This window comes from Mustelus asterias, chromosome 11, assembly GCF_964213995.1.
Source record: "Mustelus asterias chromosome 11, sMusAst1.hap1.1, whole genome shotgun sequence".
Classification (NCBI taxonomy): domain Eukaryota; kingdom Metazoa; phylum Chordata; class Chondrichthyes; order Carcharhiniformes; family Triakidae; genus Mustelus; species Mustelus asterias.
In genome coordinates this window covers 10,330,755-10,343,057 of record NC_135811.1, presented here as the reverse complement: position 1 = coordinate 10,343,057, position 12,303 = coordinate 10,330,755, and the positions used below count along the sequence as shown (strand labels likewise).

The window sequence follows — 12,303 nt, the reverse complement described above, 5'->3', positions numbered from 1 at the left end:
TCAAATCAAATCTCCATTCCTTCTCTATGAATGGTATGCTTTGTCTGTACAGCGTGCAAGAAACAATACTTTTCACTGTACACCAATACATGTGACAATAATAAATCAAATCAAATCAAAAATCAATGTCCACAGCTGGGACTCACCCCCACACTGGGCTCTGCAGATGAAGCTTACCCGTCCAGCAAGGCCGCAGCGTTCCTCCGGGGACGCCCGATGTTCGGCCCGTACAGGCTGGCTCTCGTGTAGAATCGGACCGACTGCAGCAAGTTCTTGAGCTGGATGTAGTCCCTCCCCAGCTGGCTGCCATTAATCGCCTTGCCCACCATGGTACGGTAACTGTTAGGCTCTGCAGAAATAGCGCAAAATGTGCATTTTAAGCTCGATGCTGTTTGATCAGAAGTCAATAAATCAAGTGACCGTCAAATACTAAATTCTCCTCTGTCTCCTCTTCATATTCGTCTCATTTACAGCATGAACTGTCAGGGGGGAAAGCGTTCCGAAGTTTGCCAGTTTATTATATCTGGCACAATGTGATCGCAACATATTTCAGATTGTAACAAATTGGGAAAAGCAGTTTCAAGAATTGCAGGGCACCTTTATTTATGGTTCAATGTATTAATAAAAGGTTTTCTAAAGTATGCAGAGTCGCACTCTCCGCAGCTACATCAAAGAACGTGGGTTGATCTGCACATCTCCACTGATTCTGACATCTCCTTTATCATCTTCATTAACACAGCATGAGTAGCCTCTATTTTTCCATACTGTTAGTGCCAGTTTCTGTATGATTCATGCTGTAACACAGCGTGAGGGATCCTCTGAGGAAGAAAGGACTCACATTTGGAAAGTGCCTCTTACATGGTCAGGACGACCCCAAGTGCAGCCCAGCCAATCGGTTCCTCATGAAGACACTGCTACAGAGGCAATTTGCACTAAATTGCAGCAAAGGCCCGTAAACAGTACATGTGATAAATTGCCACTTCATCTGTAGTTAGCGGCAGTGTTTTGAGGGATCAAAGTTGTTCAGGATACCAGGAGTACTCCCTTCTCTTTAAATAGTCATATGGGATCCTTTTCACTACGGGTGTCTTTAAAAATGTATTCTCACAATAAGGACAGAAGTGTCAACACCTCTACTTTCGCAGGAGGAAATTCAGCATGTCAGCTATGACCCTCACTAACTTTTACAGCTGCACCATAGAAAGCATCCTTTCTGGTTGTATCACAGCTTGGTCTGGCTCCTGCTCTGCCCAAGACCGCAAGAAACTACAAAGGGTTGTGAATGAAGCCCAATCCATCACGCAAACCAGCCTCCCATCCATTGACTCTGTCTACACTTCCCGATGCCTCGGAGAAGCAGCCAGCATAATTAAGGACTCCACGCACCCCAGACATTCTCTCTTCCACCTTCTTCCGTCGGGGAAAAGATACAAAAGTCTGAGGTCATGTTCCAACCGACTCAAGAACAGTTTCTTCCCTGCTGCCATCAGACTTTTGAATGGACCTACCTTGCATTAAGTTGATCTTTCTCTACACCCTAGCTGTGACTGTAACACTACATTCTGCACCCTCTCCTTTCCTTCTCTATGAACGGTATGCTTTGTCTGTATAGCGCAGAAGAAACAATACTTTTCACTGTGTCCTAATACATGTGACAATAATCAATCAAATCAAATCAAAAAATCATTCGAAAAGCCTGGATTTATTGTCCCCCATTAGTTGTATTGGGTTGCCAGCTGTGATTAAAAGTACTCCTAGTGGTTTAAATACATGGCCTGCCCCCATGTTCCGGTTAGCCAACACATCCATCCTAGTACTGTACTGCCTTCCTGCACCAATTCGAAAGCAATAGGACCTATGGCTTTACTGTCACTCAAACGTACCCCATTTTCAATATAATTATATCCGATAAAAACAAATGTTGCAAAGTAAAACATTCTTGTTTAATGTCCCTGAAGTTCTGATGTTTTTTTTTCCAGGGTTGCACTCAGGACAGTCCAGAGATTGACCTTCAATTCCTGGACACTCCAAGCCAATCCTGGAGGATTTGATTTGATTTATTATTGTCACATGTATTGGGATACAGTGAAAAGTATTGTTTCTTGCGCACGGTACAGACAAAGCATACCGTTCATAGAGTGCATGGGGAGAGGAAAGGAGAGGGTGCAGAATATAGTGTTGCAGTCATAGCAAGGATGTAGAGAATCTGAAACAAAATGCTGGAAAATCTCAGCAGGTCTGACAGCTTCTGTGGGGAGAGAATAGAGCCAACGTTTCGAGTCCAGGTGACCCTTTATCAGAGCTAAGAGAATCAGCAGAGATTTAGACTATGAGGGTGGGCGGTGTGTGGGATTGGACAAAGGGAATGTAAATGAGGATGCAGAAATCTGAGAAGGTGCTAAGAGTGTCCATTAAGTCCATTAGGGGCGGCACGGTAGCACAGTGGTTAGCACTGCTGCTTCACAGCTCCAGGGTCCCGGGTTCGATTCCCGGCTCGGGTCACTGTCTGTGTGGAGTTTGCACATTCTCCTCGTGTCTGCGTGGGTTTCCTCCGGGTGCTCCGGTTTCCTCCCACAGTCCAAAGATGTGCGGGTTAGGTTGATTGGCCAGGTTAAAAATTGCCCCTTAGAGTCCTGGGATGCGTAGGTTAGAGGGATTAGCGGGTAAATATGTGGGGTGGGATTGTGGTCGGTGCAGACTCGATGGGCCGAATGGCCTCCTTCTGCACTGTAGGGTTTCTATGATTTCTATGATTCTTTCTAAGTGATCAGAAAGCGAGAATGGCAGAACAAAGGTTGAAAAGTATGTCAAAGGACTGCCTGAGGAATGTGGCAGTTGCTCAGAAGGTTGGGGGCTGGGGAGTGGGGGTGGTGTGGAAAGGAGAGCTGGAATAGCAAAATGGAAAAATAGAAGTGAAAAAGAAGGATGATAAAATGGATGAATGAGATGAAATGAAATGGAGTAAAATAAATGGAAATGGGGTGAAGCTGGGGGTGGAGAAGCTGGGGGTGGAGAATCTGGTTGCCCTCAGTTGACACAAGCACGGATAAGTATGAGGTAGTATTTGTTATGTATGTATACATATTATTGTATGTTGGGGTTTGGGTTGTAGGCTGCCCTTTTAAGAGTATGGGTCAGGTGACTCCTGGGCTCCACCCTGTGTGGGACCCTGTTGGACAGTCTTAGATCTAACTGTCAATGACCTTCAATAAACAGCTCCCAGTATTGAAGTATTCAAGCCCACCTCGTGATTCTTTATTCCTCCTCACACTGGGAGATAAATTCTGAAAGAATTACTTCAAAAACTGAGTTTTGGCTCAGCAAAGGCATTAGTTTTGTGGTCGATGCGTTGGAGGATAACACAATCCTGACAGTTATATTCTGTGACTAGCCAAAAAAAAAGTTCTACCTTATTTGCAAATGCATTTGTGTGAGGGATGTCAGTATCCATTCCTTCATTGCCACTGAGTCATAATCCTGGAACTCACTCCCTAACAGCACAGTGGGTGCAACAGAAGCAGGGGTTAACAACATAACCCATCAAACTGCTTCATCATTCATTACAATCATAATCTTAGGCATCATCTCCTTTCTCTCACTTACTCCCCATAATCATAGAATCATAGAATACCTACAGTGCAGAAGGAGGCCATTCGGCCTATTGAGTCTGCACTGACCACAATCCCACCCAGGTCCCATCCCCATAACCCCATATATTTACCCTGCTAATCCCCCTGACATTAAGGGGCAATTTGTCCTAATGTCCTTTAGGGAAGGGAATCTGCCGTCCTTACCCGGTCTGGCCTGCATGTGACCCCAGAGCCACAGCAATGTGGTTGACTCTCAACTGCACTTCAAGGGCAATTAGGGATGGGCAATAAACGCTGGCCAGGCAGTGATGCCCATGTCCCACGAATGAATAAAAAAAAATTTAGCATTGCCAATCCACCTAACCCTCACATCTTTGGACTGTGGGAGGAAACCGGAGCAACCGTAAAAAGCTCATGCAGACACGGGGAGAACGTGCAAACTCCGCACAGACAGTGACCCAAGCTGGGAATTGAAACTGGGTCCATGACGCTGTGAAGCAGCAGTGTCACTGTGCCACCGTGCCAACCCCAGAGAAATCCCTGAGAGACCACAAAATCTGTCTATCCCACCCTTAAATATATTCAACCATGAGAATTCCAAAGATTCACAATCCTTTGAGACCCTCATCTCAGTCCTAAATGATTGGCCCCTTTTCCTGAGACCGTGGCCCCCATGTTTTAGATTCCCTGACCAATGGAAACAATCTCTCAGTGCCCACCCTATCAAGTCCCTCCAGAAATTTGTGGGTTTCAATGGGATCACCTGTAATTCTTCTAAACTCCAGAGAATGTTGACCCAATGTACTCAGCCTCTCATCACAGGAAAACCCCCTCATCCCAGGGACCAATTTAGTGAACAATTGCTGTACCGCCTTCAACATCTTTCCTTCAAGGTGAAGACCAAAACTGCACATGGACATCAGCAACTGAAGTTGGCAGCTCAGCACCACCTTCTCGAGGGCAATTAGGGATGGGCAAAAGATGCTGGAGATCTTGTGGTGCAGTGGGTAGCGTCTTTGACTCTGAGCCAGAAGCTCCGGGTTCAAGTACCCCCCAGGTCAAGGAAAGAGTTCATAATGCAGTCAAACAGGTTGGGTGTTAACCTGTAAATCCTTCCAAACACACCAATGGCTGGTGGGAGAGACTCCTGGTCAGCCACACTTGATGTGCAGTGGCACCCTTCAAGTGATAAGCCTCTGGCGAGAGACTATGACCTGTTCCGGGAATTACTAGAATCATAGAAACCCTTCAGTGCAGAAGGAGGCCATTCAGCCCATCGAGTCTGCACCGACAACAATCCCACTCCAGGCCCTATCCCCTCAACCCCACACATTTACCCCGCTGATCCCTCTAACCTACACATCCCGGAACACTAAAGGACAATTTTGCATGGCCAATCAACCTACCCGCACGCACATCGTTGGACTGTGGGAAGAAACCGGAGCACCCGGAGGAAACCCACGCAGACATGGGGAGAATGTGCAAACTCCACACAGACAGTGACCCAAGCCAGGAATTGAACCCGGGTCCCTGGAGCTGTGAGGCAGCAGGGCTAACCACTGTGCCACTGCTCCACTAGCTATGGAAACAGACAAAAGTTTACTTTAGTGCACCGCTATGTGGGGGAAGAGAATTGGAATTGGAATAAATGCTGGTGTTGACAGAAATGTCCCCATCCCAAGAACAAATTAAAAAGTAGAAACTCGGTAACAAGGTTACCCAGTCCAGGTGCAGCATATAAATAACAACCTGAAAATGACTGTCGTCACAGTTTGTATAGTTTAGTGCCACTGTTTAAAGAGGAGAGATAATTCGATGCATGGGCTGGATTTTCCTTCCCAGTGGGATAGAGGTTGAATTGTTTCCTGGTCCCAAACCCAACCCTGGGGGAGACGGTCACTCATTGGGATTTTCACGGAGCTGCCTTCATAGTTGCCACAGAGACCAGTTCCCTGTCCAATTAACCAAGAGGGGATGGGCTCTGGAATCTGAAGGGTTAATTAGAGGCATTCCAGCTTAAAAGTTGCAGCGGGCTGTGATGGAAATTAAGTAGGAGAAAGGGAGCTTCCAGACTCCAACTTTTTAAAATCTGCCATTAAAACATGAGTTTAGCAGCCAGGTTACCATTGTTGGGTGGGGGATGCGGGGGAGAGAGAATGGGAGCCCTCTACAGGGCAGCCTGTGAGTGCTCCTGAATCAGGGCAGCTAGGAGGTCTCTGTAGCCTTCCCGGGAGTACTGGTCCCCCAGTCAGCTGCCAGGAGGCTGCCTCCAGACACTAGACAGGCCCTTGCTGCCTCTGTGAACCAGGAGGTCAAGTGGAGACCTCGAGCTGATTAGTCTCAATTAGCTCTTAATGAGTGTGATTGGCTCCCCGACACATGAGGGTGGATAGACCAGCCCAACCCCAATTCTGCCCCCATGTCCCGCGCAAAAATGGCACAGAGGCAGATGGAGCTGGGGAACTGCATTGATGAGCTAAATAGCCTAACTCTGCTCCTATATACTATGGTCTTATGTCAGCTATTTTTAGCTCTCATCCTCCCCTGATCCCAGCCACAGTGGGTGTCAATATTAAGACCCAAGTCTTCTAAGTTTTCATACATCACTGCCAATGGCTGCTTCAACTTACAAAATTAAGGGGAGCACTGTCAAACAAACTTTGACACCCAGACATTTTAGGATATCAGAACAAGTGATCAAACTTAGTCAAGGAGGTGGATTTCAAGAAGTAAGAGAGGTGGAGAGTTTTAGGGAGTTTGGGGCCTAGGTAACCTTCTGTTTAAGAATCGTGCACCTTTTAATCTACTTGGAGAAGATTTATTTTTTATTCATTCATGGGACATGTGCATCACTGGCTGGGCCAGCATTTATTGCCCATTCCTTGTCGCCCTTGAGAAGGTGGTGGTGAGCTGCCTTCTTGAATCGCTGCAGTCCACATGCTATGGGTTGACGCACATTGCTGTTAGGAAGGGAATTCCAGGATTTTGACCCAGTGACTGCGAAGGAACGGCGATATATTTCCAAGTCAGGATGGTGAGTGGTTTGGAGGGGAGCTTGCAGGTGGTGGTGTCCCCATGTAGCTGCTGCCCTTGTCCTTCTAGATGGAAGTGATCGTGGGTTTGGAAGGTGCTGTCTAAGGATCTTTGGTGAATTGCTGCAGTGCATCTTGTAGATGGTACACACTGCTGCTACTGAGCGTCAGTGGTGGAGGGATTGAATGTTTGTGGATGTGGTGCCAATCAAGCGGGCTGTTTTGTCTTGGATGGTTTCGAGCTTCTTGAGTGTTGTTGGAGCTGCACCCATCCAGGCAAGTGGGGAGTATTCCATCACACTCCCCTAACCAAGCCCTTCCAGTACAGTTACAACACTGGCATGATGATAAGCTTTACACCACTGTCACATTACTGTGTGCACCATACTATAGATCACTGCATTTCCTCAGTTATCAACTGTGGATTAGTGTGAACTGCAGCCTGGATTGGGACTGTCCAAACTCAAACCATTCAGTATACCCACATGAGAGAGATGGAACAACCATTAGTCAGGGTTAGAATTAAACCCATTATCTGGGGCAAAGGGGAAAAGATGGAGTTCAAACTGACGGCACCTCACCACCATCCATCATGTGGAAGGTACTTAGTCCCTCCATCCTGCAGTGAAAGAACAGCAATGTACACTCGCTGTATCTCCCTGATTATCCCAGCTTTCTGCACGGTGGAGGGCCAATTCCGTACAGCTGATGGACAGATACATGATACACTCGAAAACAGCTTGTGTTTATAAAGTGCCTTTAACAGAGTAAAACATCCCAAATCACTTAGTTAAAAATTAATTACTGCGGATGCTGGAATTGGAAACAGAAACAGAAAATACTGGAAACCCTCAGCGGGTCTGACAGCACCTGTGGAGAGAGGATAGACCCAATGGGGTCATCCAGACTCAAAACGTTGGCTCTATTCCAGCATTTTCTGTTTTTATCCTAAATCACTTCACAGGAGCTTGCACGTTCTCCCCGTGTCTGCGTGGGTTTCCTCCGGGTGCTCCGGTTTCCTCCCACAGTCTGAAAGATGTGCTGGTTAGGTGGATTGGCCATGCTAAATTCTCCCTTAGTGTCCAAAGGCGTGCTGGTTAGGCGGATTGGCCGTGCTACATTGTCCCTAATTGTTTAAAGATGTGTAGGTTAGGGGGATTAGTGGGGTAAAAGCGTATGGTCACGGGAATAGGGTGGGGGTTGGGGGGGGGGGGGGAGAAATGCTCTGACGGAGAGTCAGTATAGATTCGGTGGGCTGAATGGCCTCCTTCTGCACCATAGGAATTCTTGAAATTCAGGAGAGGCTGATCCAATGATAATCTCCTCTGGATTCTGCACAACCCAGAGTGAATTTGCAAGTCAGCCCAGCTCCAAGTGGGCACTGCCCTCAGTTCCATATTAGACTCATAGAGTCATAGAGGTTTACAGCATGGAAACAGGCCCTTCGGCCCAACTTGTCCATGCCGCCCTTATTTTTTTTTTTAAAAACCCCGAAGCTAATCCCAATTGCCCACATTTGGCCCATATCCCTCTATACCCATCTTACCCATGTAACTATCTAAATGCTTTTTAAAAGATAAAATTGTACCCGCCTCTACTACTACCTCTGGCAGCTTGTTCCAGACACTTACCACCCTCTGTGTGAAAAAATTGCCCCTCTGGACACTTTTGTATCTCTCCCCTCTCACCTTAAACCTATGCCCTCTAGTTTTAGACTCCCCTACCTTTGGGAAAAGATATTGACTATCTACCTTGTCTGTGGCCCTCATTATTTTATAGACCTCTATAAGGTCACCCCTCAGCCTCCTACGCTCCAGAGGAAAAAGTCCCAGTACTTTTTTTAACCACGTTCTCAACATATCTCAACATATCTCAACATACTCACATGCCCGCCTGGTCGCGTCGACCTACACCCCTATTCCTAAACATTTATTTATCTCCTTTAAACGTCATTTAACTGAATGCTGCTAGCTCTGTCAGTGCCTTTAATGTCTACTAGCTGAAAATCTTACTAATCTCATTACCCCACTTCATCATGTTGAAGTTGTAAAAGACATTGATAAGGCCACGCCTGGAACACTGTGTACAGCCCTGGCCCCCCTACCACAGAAACCCCCTCCCCGGAGTGCAGGAGGCCCAGGGGCGATCCCACAGAGGTCTACAAAACAATGAGGGGCACTGACAAGGTATTCAAATAGCACGTGACACACGGAGAGGGGGCAGCGTTGGCATGGAAAGCAGAAGACGACCATCACCCTGGTACCTAAGAAAAGCCAAGCAGCGTGCCTTAATGACTATCGGCCGGTGGCTTGACATCCAACATTATGAAGTGTTTCGAAAGGTTAGTCATGGCACAAATCAATTCCAGCCTCCTGGACTACCTGGATCCACTACAGTTTGCCTACTGCCGCAACAGGTCCACAGCAGACGCCATCTCCCTGGCCCTACACTCAACCCTGGAACACCTAGATAACAAGGGCACCTATGTCAGACTCCTATTGACTACAGCTCAGCCTTCAACACCATTATTCCCATGAAACTCAACTCCAAACTCCGTGGCCTGGGCCTTGGCACCTCCCTCTGCGACTGGATCCTGAACTTCCTAACTCGCCGACACAATCAATAAGGATAGGCAACAATACCTCCTCCAAGATCATCCCTAACACCGGTGCCCCACAAGGTTGTGTTCTCAGTCCCCTACTATATTCCTTATACACCGATGACTGTGTGGCCAACTTCCCCTCCAATTCAACTTTCAGGTTTGCTGATGACATCACCGTAGTGGGTCAGATCTCAAACAATGACGAGACAGAGTACAGGAATGAGATAGAGAATCTGGTGAACTGGTGCGGCAACAATAATCTCTCCCTCAATGTCAACAAAACAAAGGAGATTGTCATCGACTTCAGGAAGCGTAAAGGAGAACATGCCCCTCCATCAATGGGGACGAAATAGAAAGGGTCGAGAGCTTCAAGTTTTTAGGTGTCCAGATCACCAACAACCTGTCCTTGCCGACGCCATAGTTAAGAAAGCCCACCAACGCCTCTATTTTCTCAGAAGACTAAGGACATTTGGCATGTCAGCTACGACGCTCACCAATTTTTACAGATGCACCATAGAAAGCATTCTTTCTGGTTGTATCACAGTTTGGTCTGGCTCCTGCTCTGCCCAAGACCGCAAGGAACTCCAAAAAGTCGTGAATGTAGCCCAATCCATCACGCAAACCAGCCTCCCATCCATTGACACTGTCTACACTTCCTGCTGCCTCGGGAAAGCAGCCAGCATAATCAAGGACCCCACGCACCCCGGACATTCTCTCTTCCACCTTCTTCCTTCGGGAAAAAGATACAAAAGTCTGAGGTCACATACCAACCGACTGCTGCTGTCAGACTTTTGAATGGACTTACCTTGCATTAAGTTGATCTTTCTCTACACCCTAGCTATGACTGTAACACTGCATTCTGCACTCTCTCGTTTCCTTCTCTATGTACGGTATGCTTTGTCTGCAGAGTGCGCAAGAAACAATACTTTTCACTGTATACTAATACATGTGACAATAATAAATCAAATCAAATCAAATTAAAGGAGATTGTGGCAATGGACCTTTAGGTACTGTCTGAGGTTGGAACTGAGATATGTTTCCACTTAAAGGGCAGTACGCTGCATTTAATCGGGACTATTCCTGACTGGACTGACACTCGAGTAGCTGAACTGCAAAGTTAAAAATTCAGTTTGAAAAGTACAAATTATTGGATTATGCGCCCACTTTAAGTAAGTGGCTATTAATCTCGAACTCTCCATTACTGTTCCTCACTATCACCAAACGTAATTTGATACTGATCTAATACCTCATTATTCACTAAAATCGGCTGTCTGGACAATATAAATATCACAAATGTGAGTTTTTAAAATGATCTGAAAGTATCTTAGCACTGAAGTTTTTAAACTGTGGTTTTCTAAGGTTTTTTTTGTATTTGACAGAACATTTTACGTACACCTCCCATTAAGTGAGTTTCCCCGATAAAGATCTAGACATTTTGGACAGCCAGTTATTAATTTAAGAGCAACATGATGTGGTTCACGCTGAATTTTCTCTCAATTGTCCAGTCTTTCTGCTCCCTTCCTAATGGCGATGTTTTATATTCAGGGACAAGATTCAGGGGTGCAGGGGATGCTTTAATGCCTCATGCATGGCCAGGGGCAATGTCTTGGAGTAAAGGTAGAAAATGCTGGAAATACTCAGGCACAAGTTAGGCCTAACCTGGAAGACTGTGAACAGTTTTGGTCTTCTTATCATTGAAGTGGGAGCAAGGTGGACTTGGGAGAGTGCATTGGCACCAGGTCTGATCCTGCATTGGTGCAGATTGGTCAGATAATGCTGCATTTGTCAGATAATGTTTTAATTGGTTACTTGGTGTTTACTGATCAGCTGCATGTTGAGAGATTGAAAGCTTTTTCTATTGATGAATTATAGCGGATGCTGCCAGGGAGCACTTAAAGCCACATGTGTGCAGTCGATGACATCCTACACCAGTAGGAAGCTGGAGGTAACTGCAAATTCCATTGCTCTGATTGGGTAAACTGGGGTTGTTCTCACTGGAAAGACGGAGGATGAGGGGTGACCTAATAGAGGTGTATAAAATTATGAAAGGCATAGATAGGGTGAACGGTGGGAAGCTTTTCCCAGGTCGGTGGTGATGTTCACGAGGGGTCATAGGTTCAAGGTGAGAGGGGGGGGAGGTTTAACATGGATATCAGAAAGACGTATTTTACACAGAGGGTGGTGGGAGCCTGGAATGCGCTGCCGGGCAAGGTGGTGGAGGTGGACACACTGGGAACGTTCAAGACTTATCTAGATAGCCACATGAATGGAGTGGGAATGGAGGGATACAAAAGAATGGTCTAGTTTGGACCAGGGAGCGGTGCGGGCTTGGAGGGCCGAAGGGCCTGTTCCTGTGCCATATTGTTCTTTGTTTGTTCTTTGATTGGCTTCATCCAGACAGAACTGGAAAGGGCATCGGTGACCTCTCAGATGCATTCATGAGTGAAGGATTGTGATATTCTGCAGAGGTTCCCAGCCGAACACTGGAACAAGCCAGTCTCCAAAACATTGAGTTCACCGTTCACCTTTAGAGCCATTGGCAATGGATGGCCTCCCAGGCATGCACCATCAGATCCTCCTGAAGGATGTGGTCTGGGGAAGATGCTCTTTTGGAGAATCAGTGCAGACTTGATGGGCTGAATGGCCTCCTTCTGCGCTGCAGCGATTCAATGGTTCTATGTGACCCAGCACATCCCACAACAAGCGAAGATGTCTGTCTCACCATCTCTTGCTCATCTGCAAGTATGAGAGGTGTCTTCATTGCAACTTGGGTTGCCAAACACCTCCAGGGAATTGGTGTCTCCAGCTCAGCTCCTGGGTCTTCATGGGGCCCAGCTGGCTCACATCCCTCAGGGTGAGAATCTTCCCTTCTCCCTGCCTGACAGCAGCAGCCCCTTCTCCTCAGGTCCATGAGAGCCAAGAAAAAGGCGGTGTCTTCTGCTGCCTCCATAGAACCGCAGAAAAGTTACAGCACAGAAGGAGGAGGGCATTCAGCCCATCCTGTCCATGCCAGCCTGAGGACACCCAGGTGCCCTGTTTAATCACACCTTCCTGCACCCAGCCCATAGCCCTGCAGCTT

At 46.9% G+C, this 12,303-nt stretch overlaps 1 protein-coding gene across 1 annotated transcript in view; it reads right to left on the bottom strand.

The window, feature by feature from the left end:
- Positions 1 to 12,303, bottom strand: part of hpse2 (heparanase 2) — a 333,459-nt gene that overhangs the window by 160,265 nt on the left and 160,891 nt on the right. Inside the window, exon 5 of the mRNA XM_078223121.1 lies at positions 178 to 349. Within this exon, the coding sequence (XP_078079247.1) occupies positions 178 to 349 (172 nt within the window). The remainder of the gene's footprint in view (positions 1 to 177; positions 350 to 12,303) is intronic.